This window comes from Agelaius phoeniceus, chromosome 7, assembly GCF_051311805.1.
Source record: "Agelaius phoeniceus isolate bAgePho1 chromosome 7, bAgePho1.hap1, whole genome shotgun sequence".
NCBI classification, from domain to species: domain Eukaryota; kingdom Metazoa; phylum Chordata; class Aves; order Passeriformes; family Icteridae; genus Agelaius; species Agelaius phoeniceus.
The window spans coordinates 40656357-40677183 of record NC_135271.1 but is presented as its reverse complement, the minus strand read 5'-3'; the positions used below and the strand labels follow the sequence as shown (position 1 = coordinate 40677183).

General features: G+C 38.8%; 1 protein-coding gene across 4 annotated transcripts in view; it reads left to right on the top strand.

The window, feature by feature from the left end:
* The window catches only part of MYLK (myosin light chain kinase), a 194230-nt gene that overhangs the window by 43947 nt on the left and 129456 nt on the right, over positions 1-20827 (top strand). For all 4 annotated transcript variants that reach the window (XM_054636488.2, XM_077181662.1, XM_077181661.1 and 1 more), the window contains one exon: positions 11534-11691. In XM_054636488.2, coding sequence (XP_054492463.2) covers positions 11534-11691 — 158 coding nt within the window. The remainder of the gene's footprint in view (positions 1-11533; positions 11692-20827) is intronic.

Genomic DNA, 20827 nt, shown 5'->3' with positions numbered 1-20827 from the left:
ATATTCACAAAAGCATCACAGTGCCATGTCTGGGTGAATTGGGGTCTTTCAGAAAGGGTTAGGAAAACATGGAGGACTTGATAGAAAGATTTCATTATTCCTACCAGGTTTTCCCTGCTGATGGAGTAAATGTTGATATGCTCATTGAATAGATACAGTGTGTAAAGAGGGGCTAAGGACTGGATGGGGTCCCAATTTCATGAGAAGAGCCATCCTAATGAAGCTCCAAGCAGAAAAAGGAAAACAGGCCCTTGTCTCCCAGCTGGAAGCAGGGCAGTCAGGACAGACCTGGATTTCAGACAGTCCAACCATTCTTCTGTCCATAAAAGCCCCATGGAAATGTGAAGAGACTCCAAACCACTCATTCACATTTTAATCTTCTTTTATTATGCACTTTTAAACTGTTACCTTCGAGAACACCCATAGTGTGCTTTTGTAGAACACAGCTGAAGAAATGTGATGTGATCTAAGTAACTTACTGTGATTCTCCACTTTAAAAATCCAGTAAAAAGTATGTAAAAGGGCTTTTATATGCAGTGTGGTGTTTGAATGTAACAGGGCAGTTTATGTTTGAAAGTGGAAACGTCATTAAAGGCATTAATATTTCTGCCTGCATGTCCCGCTCTCTGCAGTCTCAAATGAAAGCTGTTTCCACTTGTTATGAGAAATGGACATTTGGTTGAGATTTGAAAACTGATGCTTAAGTAAGAAGTAAGATTCCTTCTGTCTCACTGCTGTTCACTAAGCTCTGCAATGTTAATGATTTATATATTGATATTGTTGACATTTTCATGGGCTGATTTTTTTCACCTTATAGCAATTGTTTCTTTTCAGATTTATAGTGTTCTCTACAGAGTAAGGGTTGTCTTACTGGCCCATATCCAGCATGTGAAAGTTCTATATCGTAGTTCAAATTTAACATCAACTGTTAGATGAATCACAAAGTCATGGGCTTGGAAGGGACTTGAGAAGGCCATCCAGCTTCTCCCATATCCAAGGCTTAATCAACTGTATGTGTCAGTCCTGACATTTGTATAACTGCCAGCACTGAAGACTCCACAGACTCCTGGAGCAATCTCTTCCAGGAGTTCTTAAATTCTTAATTACTAAACTTTTTCCCATGTCTGAATGGTACAATTAAAAGTTTATGACTTCACACGTATTTCCTATGTACATTGAGATTAAATTTGTATTCATTTGCTTTGTAGCAAGCTTTTAATTGTTTGAAAATAATTACCACCTTAACTTCACCTAATGGGGCCCTTATGGGGAATTATTCTGTCTAAGAATTTGTAAAAATGCTGCCATTTTTGTTCAGTTTTTTCCTGAAGTCTGAGGTGGTTTAGGCTTGAAATGCAGCAGGTAGCACTGGATGTGAAACCTTACTACCTGTGAGAAGAGAGACAGATGGCTTCAGTGTTAGGAGTTCCTCTTGTTTGGTTACATCATTGCTAAAATCTGGACAGTAGAGGTAAAGGGGAAAGAAATCCCCAGCTTGAAGGATGCATGTAGGGGTTCACATTTCATCATCAGAAGAGTGCTTAATCTTCTTGATCTCTGTTATAGCTCTCTTGGAATGACACTCTTAAAGGTTTCACTTCCATCTGCCTGTGAATACAAATGGGAAGAAGATCACAGGAAGATGTCCTGTATCAGATGAGAAATGTGGGTGTTGTGGACCAACTGTTCTCTCTGATAGACATTGTATTATCCTGAAGTTTTCCCTGCAGAAAAGTTTAGGAACTATCATTGTACAGCCCCATCTCACACCAAGGTTCTAACTTTTTGTGCAAGGTGATTTCTCTTTAATTTACAGTGCCAAATACATTGTTAAGGATTGATGTATACCCAGTGATTATTGGAGTATGCTGGTTTGCATGCATGAAAAAAGCTTCTCTTTCCAGAAAAAATAAACCTGCAGGAGAGCTTAGGCTCTGGGTTTTCTGCTGACAGTTAATGGGTCTTCATAGAGTAGAAGGCAGCTCAGAATTTGGCCTTGTGCAGAGTATCTCAGCGTGGAGGACCAGTGGCTCTTTCAAATGAAGAACTAATTCCTTTAGTATTAAGTATTTGCAATATAATTTGAAACTTAGTGGTGTTTATCCATGGCCCTGTCTATCTCTGGCTGAAGTCAACAGGTTTCTTTCCAGTTTTACCCCAGGGTTCACACACCTCAGCCAGTAAAGTACATGTGTTCATTTTCCCAAATGGTTTAGAACTTGGCAGACTTGGGTCTGTCTTTGTTTTTTTGAGTTCTGGACTTATTTGAAACTAAAGGATAAAGCAAAATTTAGAGGCTAAATATTCTGTGGTTTATGAACCACTAATCTTCCATGACTCACCTTTCATGCAGTCTTATGGCCCTACTGGCTTGGAAACAGGCAACAGCAGTTGACCACCTGCAGCATCAGCATCAAGGAAAGTTAATGTGGTAACTCTTTGAAATGTGGAACCTGAAAAAACCCAAACCAACAGAAATTTCACTGTAATATGCTGATTTAGCCTAACTTTCCACCACCTCTAAGACATCGCAACAATAGGACTTTTACAGAAAAACTTTTTCTTTAAATCAAAGGGTAGGCAGACCTCTCAAAACTTGTCCCATGCTAATGTGCACCAGAATAAAACTTGTCAGCTCTGCTAGAAGTCTTGAAACCTGCACTCAGCTAGAAGGAAGTACCATACCAAATAAACAGGAAATAAGACTTTTATTTTAGAAGTCAAATTCTTTTATCCCGCCCTTGGTTCTTTGAGATCTTGTTTTTACATTTTCTTTTACAATCTCCCATCTCTATAATCCTAGACTAAATTATTGAAGCACTGAATCATTTTTCTTCCTGAGTACTGAGTCAATATATAAAAAATGGCATCTAAGGGGCTTTAATGGAAGGAGTTGTTTAAATGCTAGCAAAGCAATATTGTTGGACTTGTGTATCTTGAGTATTAAGGTCTGAAGCCAGACCTGTAGTTCAAATCTATCTTGTGTACTTGAGACTTCATGCTGCTGTCAGCTTAAATTAACAAGCTTCACATCCACTGGCACTGAAAATTATTCTATAATTGCAAGTTGCATTTCAAGATGGTTTAAAGAGCCCCTTTTCCAAATATTTTGTGCAAGTTCTCTTAAATACATTCTCATCTTGGTTTCCCAGGTGTTGCTCAGGTATTCTGTGTTGCTCAGTCACTGGTGACACATAGAAGTTGTAGTGAAACAGTGCAAATTCCACCTGCTGTGAGAGGATGACCTGAAACAAATATCTTCCTAGTGGTTTCCCTGCTGCTTGCATCACTGTATGTCCTGAAAGGCAGCACAGTACTGGGAAAATTGTTTTCCTTCCTGCAAAAAACAGGTCACTAGTCTACATGCTGCTGTTCAATGATCAAGGTCATACCCCCACCCTGAAGTGTCCCTGAATTTTGGATGGTCTTTGTCACATTTGTGTGTCTATCATAAACACCAGCTTGTACCAGTTCTTCTGTACTTGTCAAGCACAAGATACATGACACAAATTAAACACAAAGGTTTATTGGTAAGATGAGGCCTGGTGCAATCTCCCTTCAGAAACTCTAAGTGCATGTTCTGCATATTCTGAAAATCCTTCTTTAAGGACTAGAAGTTTGATCCTTTATGAGATCAGCTGTCAGTGATGAAATTCAGATTGAGATTTTTTAGTCCAAACCTTCTCTAGACAAAGTATTTGGGTTTTGGTATATATTGAGTACTAGAAATGATTCTTTAAAGGAAAACCAGTAGAATTTTAGTGGCAGTGACTTGCTGCTTAGTACACCGAAAACATTTCTGGTGATCTTGCCTTTTTCTTTGCCTTCCCTTTTAAAATGTTGCTTATAAACTAGAATTGTAGGAGGTTTTGAAGTGAGATTGAATTACTCTTCCCAGAGTGGTTCTATAGGAAGCCCCTTTGGAATCAGCAAGAACAAGCCCAACTTGCATCCCGTTTGCCGTCTGGGCTTCCCTCTGGCTTCAATTTGCTGCTATAAAACAGTTCTTAGGTATGGATGCTGTACTGAACCTGCCCAATGCATGTCACATTTAGCTACTCATATTTCTTCCAAGATAATGACTGCAAAGAAGCTGTTTCTTGTGGTTTCCCTTGATTTACTGCTTCTTAATCTGATGTTTCAAATTAAACCTGAGTCTTCAAATGTCATTGCATTCTTTTAAGACATGTTCAGCTGCTTTGTAGTGGGTGTGCTCTTTCCTACAGTTTAATGCTCAGTGGTTATGGAATAATTGAATAATGTAGCATATCTGTTTTTAATCAGGATGATTCTATGTTATCAAAGGTACACATTTATTTCTCACTTTTCTTTATATTTCTGCACCCTTCCTTGCACCTGAAATACCCTTTGCAGCTGCTTTAATTTATCAAGAAATCTTTAAGGTATAATTGTTCAAGGGCAAACATCAGGTCTCATGTTAGACATTCCATTGCAGCCGCATGAACTACTGAGAGTAAGTGAAGTTAGAAATTTGTACAGATCCGGTGGGCCTGGTATCTTTATTTGGTACCCTAAGTAGCACTGATAAATTGAGGAAAATTAGAGGAAATTGAAGAAAATTTACAACCGTTTGTAATTAGAAGAAAGTCATCATCGTTAGTGAATATTTTCTAGTCAGCATAGACTTGTATGGAGGGCATGATTTTCCTTTAAAAGAATGGGAGTGATATTTCATTTGTTTGTTTTCTTACAGGGTTTTATAAACCAAGATTTTTACTCCCATCCTTGTCCTTTAATAAACCTGGCTTTAAATAAATGTGTGTCACTTAGCATCATCTTGAGATATTATTTTACATAAGATCAGGATGAAACTCTTCACCCTTCTATGCCATTTTACCATGGAAACGATTTCAGTTTGATGTCCATGCTACATTAGTTGTGCAAATATAATAAAAGCAAAAAGTTTATTGATTAGGCAGATTTGTGATTTGCAAATTCAACAAAAACTAATCAATTGAACATCACTTGGAAAAGTATATAGGACTAGTTGTACTTCTTGGAAGGATACCCAAGACATAGAATAAAGGAAATCTGCCACAGAACACCTCTCATCTCTAACACTAGTTAGTAGGCCAAACTCCTAGAAGATATCATACATAGCAGCATTAAAAAAAATGGCCTCACTTCATTTCAGAAAGCTCCTTCTGTATTTCATACCTCAAACCCTATCAGAATCTCACATGCAGCTACATGAGAGCTTAACAGTATTTCAGTATTTGAAACATCCTGGAAAATTTTATTATTTCAGAATGGAACATAGGGGCTGCAATAGTATTTTGTTAAAATGAGACCTGGAACTGTTTGAACCTGTTCTTTCCTTTTTCTGTGTATGGACAAGATTTATGCTGATGCAAAGCCTCATGGCTGATGTGCTGAATGTGAAATTCAAGGCACTGAAATTATGGGGTTTGAAGAACTTGCTTCTGGGAAAATCTATGAAGTGATTGTCACAAATCAAATTGTGACTTAGTTTGGAATATTTTTGCTGTCACTTTACTGAGTCTAAGCTTTAGCACAAATTCCCACTTGATCTGTAATTCCCATTTTGTGTGGGTCAGTTATGCAAAAGCATATTGTGGGAACATACTCAAGGATTTTACACACATTTGCCAAAACTTTAGTTTGCAAAACTTTTGGATCATGGAGTTGTGCATGAAGATTTGGCATCTCATCCTGTTCCTACTGTGATGTCTAACAGTAGTATCAAATTTTACTGGGGAAAAGTTAGGACATTTAGGAGTCTGGGTTGAAAATTCCTTTTTTTTTTTTTCTTTTTTTTTGACAAACTGACTTTTCTAAAAACCAGGTTTGTAGAGAACAAGCAACATATTGATGAGGCAACAGAGGAAGACCCCTTAGTCAAGTCAGAACTGATGGGAAATCTCTCTTACTCCTATAGTGTGAGGACACATTCAGATTCTGCTTGACCACAACACTTAGAAAGACCTACAAATAGCAGAGCACAGGCACAAGATCTGAACATCCCAAAAAGAATGATTTGTGGGCAGTATCCTATTATCTCCTCAAGAAAGAAAAACACTTCTTTCACTTGCATTGTTTTCAGTTCAAATTAGTCCTACTTGTAGCATCATAATCCTGTTCCTATAGAGCCCAGTTCCTGTTACAGTTTCCTGTGTCTGAAGGAGAAGCTGCCCAGAACATCATGGCCATGACTGGTGGCATTCCAACTCCCCTGCTTCTTATCCCAGCTTCCAGCCTCTACCCCTCTGCTAAAATGACACACGAATTTATAACCTTTGCTGATCCTTTATGGTTTATTGTTCTTCCTACATGCTCCTTCTTGAGTATCAGTAGCTGACAGAAGGCAGGATACTTCCTTGTGTGGTCTTGTAGGGCAAGACTGAAAAGATAGGCACAAGTCATATGAATGCAAAAATTCGTGTCTGCAGTTCAGGGGAGAACATGTTAAGTTATAGATTTGTGCAGAAATATGGCAACCACATGTCAGTCCTTGTGCATGTTAGTCCTTTGGTAAAAAAGAATCTGTCAGAAAGGAAATAAACTGTGTGAGAAGGGGAAAAGCAAGCAGGTTTAGAATAGAAAAAAACCCCTTAATTTAAATACTGAAGATTTTAAAGCACAATAGATAGCAACTAATCCCTGGCAAAAGTCTGAGTTCAGTGATCTGTGTAAGGGAATAAACTGTACCCAGTGTTTTAAAATATGTGCTTTAAAAAAAACCACCCCCGACTGATTTAAAAAAGGGAAAGGTATAATGAGATCCAGCTTCCTGTAAGTTTATGGTAATTTTGTGCCTTTTGCTAGTTGTTCTATTTACGTGGTCCTTTACTGTAGCCTGGCTCCCACCCTTTAATATAGTTATCCTCACAGCACTTCTTTGTGGTAAGGAAGTGCAATAATCCCCACTTTACAAATGGTGAGCCATGGCAAAAGAGAGGCTTAGTGACTCGCCTGAGGTCATGCAGGCAGCCCATTATGGAGCAGGGAATTCAACCAGGACTCCCAAACAGCAGACAAATGCTCCAACCCCAGGGCTGTCTGTCCTTTAGCTCGAGTTTTTAAAGCACTCAAAAGGTTGTATCCAGATTTCCGAGATGGTTGAGGGGTTATTGAATCCAGTCTGACTAACAGAACAGAATAGCTGGACCAAGTGAAAATGTGCTGCTCAGTGTAGAGTTGCAATATCAGTAAGTCAAATAAAGGTTTTTCCGCTGGCAGCTCTGGTTTCCTCTCACTTGCCTGAGCTCGCTCTCTCATACACACACACACAGGCACTCTCTGCAGCTCATTTTACTCCTGCCTCGGAAGAAGGACTTGGTGAAAGGAAATTGGTATAATTAAATGGTTATGTAGGAAGCTGATGGTAAGTATTTACTTTTATAAAATAAGTGGAGGAGGAAAAAATCTATTAGATGGATTTCTTAGTGTTTGCTTTTTTGGGTTTATTTTTGGGAGTAGAGTATTGAGTGACAGAGATTTGTTCCCAGCAGAAAATGCTTGAAACCCATTAGTCTGCTTTGGCATTAGAAAGATTAGAGGGCACACTGTGAGAATTTGTAAGGATTTATGTGCTTTTTAGAGAGGATTAAGAATAAAAAAAAAATCCAGATTAGAAATGCTGTCTAACCACATCACTACTCTACAGACCAGCATTTGCATGGTGGTTTTCTTCTATGTTTTAATACCACAATGTTTGCATTGCAACTTCAGTTACAGTTGGTTTTGTTTAAAGACTATAGTCTAGGTGTGCACAGCATGTGAGATCAATTGTTAGGAGTTGATGTAGCATCCTTAAAATCTGATTCAGGAGCAAGCTGGAGCAAGCAAGAAACACCTAAGTATTCTAGGCATATTCATATTCTATAGAGTTGCTTAAATAAAAGAAAAAAAATATCAGCCACATGTTCATGGCTTTTAAGTGCGTGCTTTCTTCCTGTCTGTCAAATTGTGAACTTGAACAAGATTTGTTCTCTGGAACATTATTTCTTTAAAATATTTGGACATGGTAGTTCCCTAGTAACACCAGACTGTACAACATGGAATTAGTTATTTGTTTAGGAACAGAATTGTTAAACATCCTCTAAGCTGTAAAAGGATACTTCCTAATTATTTACTAGAAGCATCCATAGTTAATTAAAGTCAGACTGCTAAATGTGGATAATTAGAGGCTTATGTTGCTAGAAAACTGCTTGTGCTGATTTGAGCTAGTATTTAATTTGTAAATTCAATCCTTTTTAGACACTTTATTTAGAAAAAGCTTAAATCTTTGCAAGATGTTCTTATGAAAAAGACTAGCTATGTCTTTATTCTTACAGTCTCACTATACTACACAACAATTTGTCCATAGTTTTTGTCCTTACCAACATGCAATACAAGTGTAACTTGACCAGCAACAGTGGCTTAATTGTTCAGGGTTTCTTTTTTTTTCTTTCTTTTTACTTCCTTCTACACTGTTTCTTTCTTTCTTCTTTCTTTGTTCCTTTCATTTCATTTTGTGTAGAGGTTGGAGTTGGACTTTATCCACAGTATTGTTTGTCCAGTGCATACCTGAGCCCAGTGATGCTTGGAGGATGAGTGGAAGTTGAGTGTTGTGTATTTTCCAGCCACGTGCCAGTGGCTGTTTCAGGTACTTGGTACCATATCCATTTCCATGCCGCAGTCACCCTGTGACAGTGACAGCAGTGCATTGTACCTAAGTACAGAAACTTGAGCATTTTGTCCCTGCAGGGGTCCTGTGAGCAGCTGTAGTACCTGTAATTTCCCCTCTAGCTCTTTTCAGCCATTGCAATGGCACTGACCAAAGTGGAGTACTCTTTGCATGTGTGAACATCGTTTGAATTGGATTCTGGGTGTTGGCTGTTGGGTTTAGCTTTGTTTTCAGTTTTACTTCCCTTACAACATAATTTTTGAAGCAACATTTAGGTGACATATGCTTTCTCTGATGCTGTTTTGTTATGTAAACACTCTGCAAAGTCAGTACAGATGTGTGGGGTAAGAGATGTTTTGTTACTGGCCTCTTATGGTTTGTATTGCAGCTTCACTGCAGCTTAGATTGTGTTGCATTCTAGTGCCTCCTGACAATAAAATATTTTCATACCATCTACATTATACCTAGCACATTATTGTCACTACTAGTGATCTGAAAATTTTATTGCAGGTTTTTAGTAGTGGAGACATTGCAAATACTGGCATTAGTATGCTGTGGAAAGGTGCATATTAGAAGGGGAGAAAGACATGTGTGAAGATTGATTACTTAAAAAGTTTGGTATTCATCTGAAAGGCAAAATAAATTTTAGAAATGTGCTGGCAGATACGGACTCAGTATGCAGCAGTTTACAGCAATGTAGTTGATTGAAAGTCCACTGGCGTAAATTGTGGTTTTAGCTGAATGGAGAACTGAATTTGGAGCCTTGTCATTAATGAAAGAACAATTAGTTGAACAAGTCATTCTTCCTCTTTTTCAGGGAAATTGTTGTTTATTGCAGTGACTGTAGCTGTGAGAGACTTTCACTGTTTGTCCCTTCAGGTACTAAGTACATTTGTTAGAAGCAAGGCTTTGATTTCATCTTGTGTCTTTGGAAATGCAATCACTTTCTTTCTTATTTAGATGATATTGTGATTTCACATAATTCTTTAAAGTACAAAGATTTTTATTTTGTTTTCCTGTGTGTGTTTTAAAAAGATGCTTATACTGCAAAGGGAGGCTTATGCTGGGCTCTCAAGTGACTATGTGTCAATACAGACATTCACTGCAAGTTTAACTTCTGGAAATGAAGGCAGAATTTCTCAGTTTGAAGCTCTATATCATGGTTAGGAAATAATCTTTATCCCATTTCTGTGTTGACCTCAGCAATTCAAATGCTGGAAACACTAGAGGATTTTGTGGGGGTTTTGTTGTCAATATACAGAAATGCTAACAGAGCACTATGCCAGAAGAAATCTGAAGTCCACAGAATCTGTGTTCTTATGAATGAGGAAGGAGATTCCAAGCATTATTTGAAAACCTGTGTACATAATTTATCCAATATCTCAAATGATTTGCTTTCTAAACTGTGGTTCCTGACAGGTGTATGCAGTGAAGCACAAAGCTCTGTGGCTCCACACCTTAGACCAAAACACTTTCTGGAGGTGCCTCTTTCTCTCAGTTGGCTGTGAGGGAGAAAAAACTCAAATGAAATACTTTTAGACTAATATCTTCTGTGAGAAGAGCTGCCCTCTTAAACTGTTTTGTATAAACTTAGAGAAGGTGTTTCTGTTTGTTGATGAAACATGTCAGGTATGTTCTGTGGAAAACAATTCTCAGACTGGGTTTCCAGGTGCATACATGCGGCATTGAAGTGTAAGTCCTGTTTGGAAATGAATGAGTTTTCTGTTCCCCTGCTCTGTAGATAACTGCAGCCTGTTCTAGGAAGAGTATGCTTCATACAGTCAAAAATAATGTGGCCCTAATTTAATTGATTTTTCTCTTGTTCAAATTGAAGTTTCGCTGTTTAGTCAAGTATTGTTAATTGCAACTTTTGTCAGAATCAGATTAATAGATACATAGTCCATCACAGATTGGTATGTATGACAGAGGATTAAGATCAGAAGTCCAGTATTTTCATTGGTTTAACATGAGTTATTAGTGGGTTGAGTAATTTCTCAGGTTTTTTCTTTGTTAAACTTGTCTATTAAATTCACATTTTACAGTTGTCTTCTAATTTACATAGAAAATTCAAGGAATTAGTACTAGGGTCAGCTACTATTTTTTTTCCTGAAAGCCATGAAATTTTACTTTTAAAAAATACAGTAATTTTTGCTTTTTCTTGGGAAATATGAACTGTTCAGCAGAAGAATTTCTTCTGAAGCAGATAACTGTAAATAGTTCTCTAAAATGCCATTCTTGTAGCATTATGAAATTTGGTTTCCATGCTATTTTACTAGTTTATGTGCTGTAAGAAGGATTTGCAGTAAAGACTTTGAATTTCTGCAAAAGCATTTGTTCTGTACTAGCAGTACTTTGCAGGGAGATATCCAGATATTTCTTAAGATCTTGAAAGCTTGGTATGAAAAATCAGATTTTCCACATTCCCGCTTGCAACTAAAATCCAGTGCAAACAGAGGTCTCTTTATTTCATAAGTACTTGTTTAACACTGGCTCACTTTTGAGGCTTACTGATTTTGTTGTATTCCAGGCCAGGAAAATCAAAGTCATGGTATGAAAATATCCTCCTGAAATAAGTTATTACCTTTTAGTGCAGTTGTAAAGGATGACTTCTTGGTTAAGGCTCTGGCCTGGGACTGGAAAGTTCAAGCTGAGTTCACTTCAAGACTGTGACCCTGACCACAACAGTGGGCACAGGCACCATTCCTGGGTCTCAGTTCCCCTCCCAGAAAATAACACCTTGCCCACCTTAGGCTGAAGATCCTGCCATGTACACAAGTACAGCACACATACAGAACCCGTCCCTGGTCTGATTCCTAGTTGGTTCTGTCAGAAAGGTAATTAAACATCATAATTCCCATATAACCACTTGTTTCTCTTTTGCAGTCCACATCATGGGGGATGTGAAACTAGTGACATCTACTCGAGTCTCCAAAACCTCCCTGACACTCAGCCCGCCTGTCCCTGCTGAAGCACCAGCATTTACTCTTCCTCCTCGCAATATCCGCGTGCAGCTGGGAGCCACCGCCAGGTTTGAGGGAAAGGTAAGAAACAGACAATGGAGAGCTTCTGCATTGGGTTTTGCCCTCTCCTGAAGCTATCTAGGGGGCTGCAAAAGTAGTGAAGTTGCCTCTGCAATATGGGACCTTTACTGAAGAAGAATACACCAGTGTTTACCCTCCTGGGGAGGGAGCAGCATTACAGGTCTGTTTCTGTGTAGAGGAGAGTGTTGCAGAGCCTGAGCATTGCCAAGTGTAGCCTTGTTGAGTATGCAGAGAACTGAGGTTATTATCAGTGAGAAACTGCTTCAAGGGCTGTCTCTAGTCAGCATGTCCCCTTACTGCAATTCTACATATTCTCCTACTGCACATTCACATCCCTGCATCCCAAATATCTGCCCATTCACGAGGCTTCATGCGTGGCACATATCTAACCCTGCTGCAGCAAGGGAGGAATCTGCAACGAGTGCTGTGATAGTTCAGTGTCTGCACTGCCTGCCATAGGTGTTCTTAACTTGAAAAAAAAAGAGCATTTTCAGAGTAAAGACTGATTTGTTCAGGAAAGCTTGTTAACTCAAAGGGTTTAAAAGGCTGTGTAGTGGGGTGTGTATCCCCCATTCCCCTCTTGTCTGAGATCTTGAACTGTGCATCCTGGCATAATTCCATATTTCTTTCATGTGTCAATCCTGGTATGTATTCATATTTCTTTCATGTGTCAATCCTGGTATGTATTCATCCTTGTTCTAGCTATCTTCCTTTCTCCTCCCTTAACCCAGTTCTTTTTCCTGGAGCTGTGAGCTTTCCCTCCCCGTCCTTTCAGCTTCCTTTGGTTCGTGTCACGCTCTGATTGCATGCTGACAGCTGCACCATCAAACTGACTGCACTTTCAGTCTTTGAAGTGGTGGGACTCGTCTGACACAGGCAGGAAACTGCAACCCTACTGTAAAAAAAGCAAGGGCTAGAAGGAATTTGGGAAATTCTTAACTTCTGAAACTCTAACTTAAACACAGGGCCGGTAGAGGGCATCTGATATTTATCTTATTTGTTTATGTAAGCCCAGGCCAGGAACTGGGTTTTTTCAACAGGAACTGTGTAGGAAAACAGGTTTTAGAGTATATTAATTTTGAAGTGCTGAAGCAAGACTCAGAACACATTGTTAAATTTGACTTTTTGAAGAAAAGTTGGCATTTTTCATACAAAGCAAATTTCAATAAAGTGCTTAAAACAAAGAACAGGTTTTACCAAACCTTCAAGATTTTTTTTTAAATTTGCTTACTTTTAGATGATTTTAAGGCACCAGTCAAAAATGCTTTGTGTGTATGATGTTGGCCAGTCCCCATAAGCACTTCTGTTCTTACTCTTTGTAAGAGTAAGTAAATGTCTTATTTTTTATTCCCGTCATTGTTTCACCTTGTTGCAAATACAGTAGGAAAATGGCAGTGTGTTTCTACTTTCTCCATGTGACACCTGTGTACAAGGCTGTTCTAACTCCAACTGGTTCTTCCAGGCTATGCTGCAATAATAATTCAGTGAAATCAAAGTTGAAGCATGTGCTAAGATTTGGTTTTATAGTTCTCATGTTTCCTAATTAAAAGCTCAAGTGGGATATTTCCAGTTTTTATTGCACTCTGCAGAATTTTTATTATTTAAGTCAAATGGAAACAATTGTAAAATATAATGACCTACAAGCTAGAGTGCCATCACTGCTTTACATTTATTTTATATCTGGTTTTAAAGTGTTAATTTTCCAGGGATGCATATCCTGTTTTTAAAGCCACTTTGAAGACTGGAAGGGTGAAGTCTGAGGGGTTTTTTTAGTAGCTTGGAAAAAAATACACAAATTCAATACTAATTAAACTGTCAAGTTTAATTTCCTTGAAGGAACAAAACTTTGATTGAAGTCCTGGCTTGGACTTACTTGATGAAAAATCTAAATATCTCTTCTGGCAGTTCAGTATATGACCGTAGCCAAAACCTTTAATTTTCCATACTTAAAGTGGGGGTGACAGCATTAGTATTTTGTTTGTGCTCTTACTGTAGTAACAGGGGCAAAGTGAGGGGGAGCACAGCAGCCCCTTTTGAAAGGTGCTGTGGCTGAACAGCTGCAGGAGCCTGCACAGCTGTTAACATCTGGCTCCATCTTCAGCTGGGTAATACAATGTTGCTTCTTCTGCCATTTAATATTCCAGAGGTTCAGAAGGACAGTTGACCTGTTCAGAAAAACAGGTTCAGAAGGACAATCTTAACAAAAACAATTTATTAGGATTTAGTAATAGAAGCTACTCAACGTACTTAGTTTTTTCTATCCTGGAAAACCTATCTAGGCTACAGATGTTATGATATGTTGTTGCAGTATAAATATTAAACCAGACTCAGGCGAAAGAAAAATAAAAAGTTTTTTAAATGGCTAGACAGGAGCTTTTCTTCAAAGAGTTTCTTTGCAGTGGAATTGATCTTATCAGAAAGAACAAATATTTTTAGAATCCAAGACAGGATATAAATCTGATATTGTGATGATCCTGTATTCTCATTAAGTGAACAAGGAAGAGAGGGCCCCAGAATTAAATTTGTTGGTTTTCTTTCCAGCAGCATTATTAGATAAGTTGTGTGAAATGGCAATTCAAGATCAAAGAGAGTGCAGAAATTGAGAAATAGCCCATAAATGTAGGAAATTTGAGGTAGAAAGAAACTGGGGCTTCCTTTAACGGGATTTTATTTTTATTATTTTCCTGTTCCTTCAACTACCACCCTGATTTTCTTACTAAAATTTCAGGAAGTTTATTTATATCTGACTGCAGATCTCAGTTTTCTAGTGGCATCTTAGCATAGAAATTTAAATCATTATCTTTCAAGAGTATGAGTATGACTTTGTCTTGGAGCACAGAGTGGAAACAGTAAGGCAAAGCTACGGTTACTTTCACTAGATACTCCCCAAAGATCTGGATGGACATCTCAGTTGTTCATCAATAAATTGCTGAGGTGATTTTTAGGCAAACCACCCCAGAAAATTGTGAAACTGTGTTGTATGTTCACAACTTTTTAGGACTGGGTTGATAAGCTGTTCTTCAATGGCACACCATGTGTGAGGTGAGCAGCTCAAGGCAGTAATCTTGTGCCCTGTGTTAAGGCATTTTAGCTCATTGTCAGAACCTTTAAGACACTCCTGGAAAAGAAGACCAAAATGTTACCAGGCTTTGTTTTAAGCTACTTCTTTCTGGATTGTATTGAACACTGGATGTTAACTTGTGCATTTGATTGCAGCAAGCCCTTAACGTGCCTTATTTGCACATGTATAATGTTGATGGTCATTAATTTTATGAGCCTAAAAAAATACTTGTGCTATGACTTTGCTTGGGAGGAACAGCCAAATGTTCTACAGACCACAAACCCATTGCCTAGTGGTCAGGCAAGAGCTTTCCTCCTTGGACAAAGCATTGTACAGTTGGCAACAGTGCAGTATGGGTGGTTTTTCTGCTTCATGTGGGCCATCATACATGGTCCATTGCCAGAACCAAGATATCAAACTACTAAATCTGTCTGGTATTCTGATCCCAGGGAGCTAGATCTCATGGAGCTCATGGTTTGAGTAGGTGTTGGGGTACTAAGTTCAGCTTGGTGCCCATTGAGTAGTGACTGTTCTGCCCTTCCCCTCCCATCACCCTCCAGGTAAGGAGCTGGATGGTAAATTTTAAGGCAAGCCAGGTCAATGTCAAATCCTACACTTTTAATGTGCTTTCTGGTTGTTCTTTTACAACCCTGCTGTTGAATCTGTTTGAATCAGTTAAGTCCAGTGATGTACAGTTGCTTTTGCTGCTGGTGGTTGCACAGGTACTGTTTAGAAAAACAGACCTGAAGAAATGAATTGGGATCAGGCAGTAAAAACAAGAGGCAGTGGGAAGATCAGCAGTGATTCTGCCATCTATTCTGGGATAGAGAGGAGACCCATTTCTGCAGTGTTTTAAGAGGTAAAGAGTAGGGAACCTCTACAAGAATGAAGACTGTGTTAAACACTCCCACAGCATTTATAAATTCTTTCAACTACCCACTAATGTTAAAACTAATTTTAACCTATTTTTTTTTTACTGCGGTATGTGTTACACGCATAGCACGAGCTAGGCATGGCAAAACCTTTGGTATCTTCCCTTAGATTTGGTCTCAAGGCAGCAGTGTGTGTGCCATTTCCAATCCTCAGTCAGCAGGCTCTCCAGAAAAATGCCTTAATTACACCACATGCCTGGATTTCAGATGACAGGATCAGAGAGGAGCCCATGTAATGGCAGAGGATGATGACATGGCACATCTTGCTGTTGGCCTGAGATATTTGCTGTTACAAAATGTACTGGGCAGTTCAATGCATGAAGCTGCCAGTGGCTTTGGATCTGTGCTTTCTGGAGGGATGCCTGTTCTGAACCTTATAAGGGAAGAAATTCAGGAGAGACCCATGTTTTCATGGGAGACAGTTGTCTGATGGAAGTAAGTGCTGTGAGAGGACTTGTGCTGATACTGTGATACTCCCAGAAACCTGATACGAAACACTGAGGCATGTTCTGAAGGGGAAAGAATTGAAAAAGTTTTCAACTTGCCTGTGGATTTTATTTGGTCTTCCTTTCCACGTATCACTGGAGCATTCTTGGGAAAAATGTGGTGCATTGAGAAGTTACTTAGACATTTTGTGTTAGGCACAAGGTATAGACAGCTGAAATAAAAGAAAAAAAACCCCACAAACACAAAAATAAACACAAAGGGTGGCTGTGAGCAGCTTATGGCATGCTGGTTTCTGTTTGCATCTTCTACTGCTGTGTCTTCTTCCTTGGTGTAATCGACCTCCCATCATATTCACTCACCACATACATGTTCTCATGAGCAATGCATGCATTGTTTTATTTGGTTTTTTTACTCTCTAACTCTATATTGGCATATGGAAACAGTGTCAGCTTTACATGAGGCCAAAGTGAAAATGGCTGCTCTGCTGGGAAGTGGTTAAGGTGGGATTCAGTCAAAAGGAGTTCCCCACACAGTGTCACCTACACCCAGAATTATTTAAACACACTTCCTTTCATCAACTGACACAAGCACCCATGTGTTGATGCCCATTTTCCTTGCCTTGCAAATGATACATCCTTTAGAAAAATTGTAAGTGTTCAAGTTGCTGCTCAAGAAATTTCTAGGTCTTAGTCAGGAGTGGAGGCCCATGAGCTCCACTTCTGTCTCTCCACATCTGTCTCCCTGTCAACTGTGGCCATCATAACTATACTCAGGATTTCCCTGGTCGAAGTATTTAAGCATTTCTTGTGTAGTCTGTGTGCAGAGCATCTGATGATGCTCTTTAGTACTAGACTTAAAACACTGTCCCCTGCAGCTGATCTGTGCATGTGCTCAGGCCACAGCCAATATTTCTGGATATTTGGCAGCGAAGTTTGGTCAGACCTTTTGCAGAGGTTTTTTTTTTTCAATCTGCCATATGTTCAGAAATCCTAGACAATGCTGAATATCCTCAATTCCACCCAGACAAAATTTCTACACAGGAAAGAGGCCATGAGTGGGGAACAGTGAACATACATACATCCCTGTTCTGAGTTGTCTTTTCTCAGGGTTGGTTTTATTATTTTGTATAATTGAGCGAGTGTTCAGTAACCCACCACCTCCCAGCTGTGGAAGAAATGTGCTGTTTGATCCTATCACATGTATTTTTCTATTTGCTTTCTGTCTCCTTTCCCACTTTAATTGCTTATCTACTACCAGCTGGTGACAGGAGTTCAGCTCCATGCAGTTCCAGAAAGATTGGCTCCCTATTTTTGATTGTTGTGGTAGGAACTGCTGTAATTCAAGGAATATAAAAAAAATTATAATAACTGTGATGGTAATAATAATAGAAGTTTTTTAAAACACTCCAACTAATGTACATATGGAATTAAAGAGAATCTTGTATTATTTTCTTTAATATCTACCCAAACCAGTGTTGTTTTAGCTGAAGTCAGACTACATATTTGTGCTGCTTTTGATCACCACTTTCTTTATTTCTTTACTTTTTCTTTAATGTGTTTCTAAATATTTTGTATTTTTAGGTGGAAGCAATTAAAATCACATGACAAAGCTGACAGTAAAAGCCTGTGTGATTTCATTGCATCTACCTGCCCCCAGTTTGCTTTAATGGTTGACTCTGACAAGTTTATTTTAAGTAACTTTGATTTTTTTTTGTGACCACCCACTACTGTAGTGTGTTGTTTGAAAGCATGACTTTGTGTCAGCTAAAGAGGAAAAGAGTTTCCATATAATTTATCCATAGGGATGTCCCTAGGGTTGATTTTGAGAAAATTTACTTCATTAGCAGAGATTTCTGGACTTGCTATTTTTCTATAGTCATTTAACAGAAATTAAAAAAAAAAAACAACCAACCCAAATTCTAAATTATGTATTGACAAGTTTGCTGAGGAAAAGGAGACAAAATATTCATATGGTGGTGTAAAAGAGGTTCAGTCTTTAAGAAAAATAAGGATGGACTAAATGCCATGACTAATCATAAAGTCCACTGTTTAGGGTCGATAATATACATGTATCTGAAAAAGAAGTAGCTCAAATCTATGTATTTCCAAAGAGAAAAACAGCTGATCAGCATATCCTAAATAGCTGAACAAAGAGATGCCCAGAGACTGAATCCATGTAGGTCAGAGTAGAAGCAGTCATTATAATTCTTCTTGGGTTTTCTGTCCCATGATGGTTAATCATGAATCTCTCAGATTTCAACAATGTCTCATTAAGTTCTTCAGTTCTGCTTTTAATTTGAAAAACATCATCATCTTTTCCAGACTAGTCTCCCTTGCTCCTCTGGGTCAGTGCAGAAGGCTTTGTTGTGGTTGATTCCACTGGCAGTAAAACTCTTCATGTAGCATTGTGCTTTCTTATTTAAATAAACGTTCTTAGTAGTACATGAAACATGACTGCAGCTTAGCATTATGATGTTTTAAACTTGATTTTTTAGGGAATTGTGCCTTTGACTCTTATCACACTCATATTAGAGTTGAAAGTTAAAAAAGATCTAGTAACTGTAACAGAACTGAGAGTAGCTGACTTCCTTGTGCTGCAATAGCCTATATTGATGTGAGAGGTATGAAAAGGGAGGTAAAAAAATTTTGGTTGATTTTTTTTTCTTCCAGAAATATGTCTCTAACTGGAAAGATTTAAATTTTATTCTTCTAGCTCACCCTGAAGGTAGGACAGAGTGTTTATGATCAGATGTGCATTTGGCTAACTAGTAATATATTTGCTTTTTGCCATCATAAAGAACATCAAACTCCTTGCCTGCATCTGGCTGATGAAACCAGAAAGGTCAGGGAATGGTTCAGTGCCATATGTAGAAATGAGAACCCTACATAAAATAGCAAAGTGTGCTTTTGACTGTCTTTAAATGGGTCCTTGGAATTTGCACCAAACGACTCCAGGTCACACTTTTTAATATAATTCTGCTTTGGCCCTGTGGGAAAAGAGAGTAGTCATTAATAGACAGCAAGCATTATGCATTCAGAATCTGCAGAAGGCAACATGTGGAGAAGGTTTATAATCAAAACACATCATTACTCATTGTGGTTTTGCTCAGTCCATGCTCACTCTAGCACCTCGACTCCAAAGCTAAAAATTTCTGCTTTTGACATGTTACTTGGCTCTGTTCACTCATGGATATAGTATGAAGTTTGGAAACCTACTGGGCAAAACCAGACAAAATAATATTTTTCCATGTAAATTTTGGACTCCCCAGTATCTAAATGCATGCTGAACAGAAAATTACATTGCTGTGAATTCAGCCCATTCATGAGGGGGAGAAACCTGTCTGTCTGACAGGGAGCAGCAAGGGCTGGCTGCTCCCCAGAGGAGCGTGAGCCAGGAGCCGAGGGGAGCTGTGCACGGGCTGTGCCATCACCAGCTGGCCACAGCCCTGCACCATCACCAGCTGGCCACAGCCCTGCACCATCACCAGCTGGCCACAGCCCTGCACTGGCCTCAGTCCTTCAGGCTCTGCTCCAGCAGGCACTGCCATGTGCTCTAACAGGGCTCTGATGTGCCCAGACATGGCAAACTATGAACCAGGGTCAGGATCCCAAAGGAGGATACAGTCAGGAGAAAAAGTAGGCAAGGCAAGATTGTTCCTCTGTAGGTTTCCAGTTCAGTTTTTGACCTTCAGTCTGTAAGATATTATCTTGTCACTAGAGGTTACTGGATCTCCAGCAGAGGCCTGAAACAGCATCCATGTTTCTAGCTAAGCTTTCAGAGTTCATTGTTTAGTGTCTGGGGACAAACCTGCCTTGATCATGATTCTTAAGCCAAAAGTCATCCCAGTTCATAATTCAGCATCCCATGTGAATGCACATCTCTTGTGTTCTTCTCTTACGTTGAGGAAATAAGCTTTGGAATGGGAGTGATGTTGAAGTGTTGGGCTAGTGCTGAGGGAGCCACTGCTGCTCCTATTTGGGGTCAGAGGTTACATGTCAAAGCTCTGCACTGGTTGGAGCCAGAAAATCAAGGCATTCCACTGACTGATTGTCCCTGGAGTGACTAGTCCAGTATAAGGGCTTTGAATAACCTGCCTAAATATGTTGACTTTATTCTTCTAGGGAACCAAGCAGGAAGGCTGTAGGTTAGGAGCTAAATCATTTTTGACTCACAAGTTAGTAACCTGGTCTCTAGGCTAGCCATCCCACATTAAGAATATGTTGCAGTGAGATTCTAGAGATCTTAGACCTTTCTTTTTCAGAGGAGTTTTAGGAATAGACAGAGTGAAAACCTGGATATTTTTGTTTTAAAAAATTAAAATTCTAGGCTTTTTGATGGTGGAGATAGTTTTATTCTCTGTAAGTAAGTGCATTGTTGTAAACCTGTAGTCAAACAGAACAAAGCAATCTTTGTCTTCTGAAAATGCCGTGGCCTAAACTGGTACAAATTCAAAGTCAGCTTTGCAATTTTTTTTATTGCTTAGATGGAAACCTTTGTAATTCATTTGAAGAATGAGGCAAAATGGAAAAATAAGTTATTTTATATTTTTCTGAGTTTCCCCTGCTTGTCTGCATATTTTTAAAAATACTATGGTAAATGTTACTCTGTGGAATATACTGTTTATTATAAATGCAACAGCTGAGCTTACTAAAACACTAATTAAAAGTCTTACTGCATTCCAACTGCAACTTTTCAT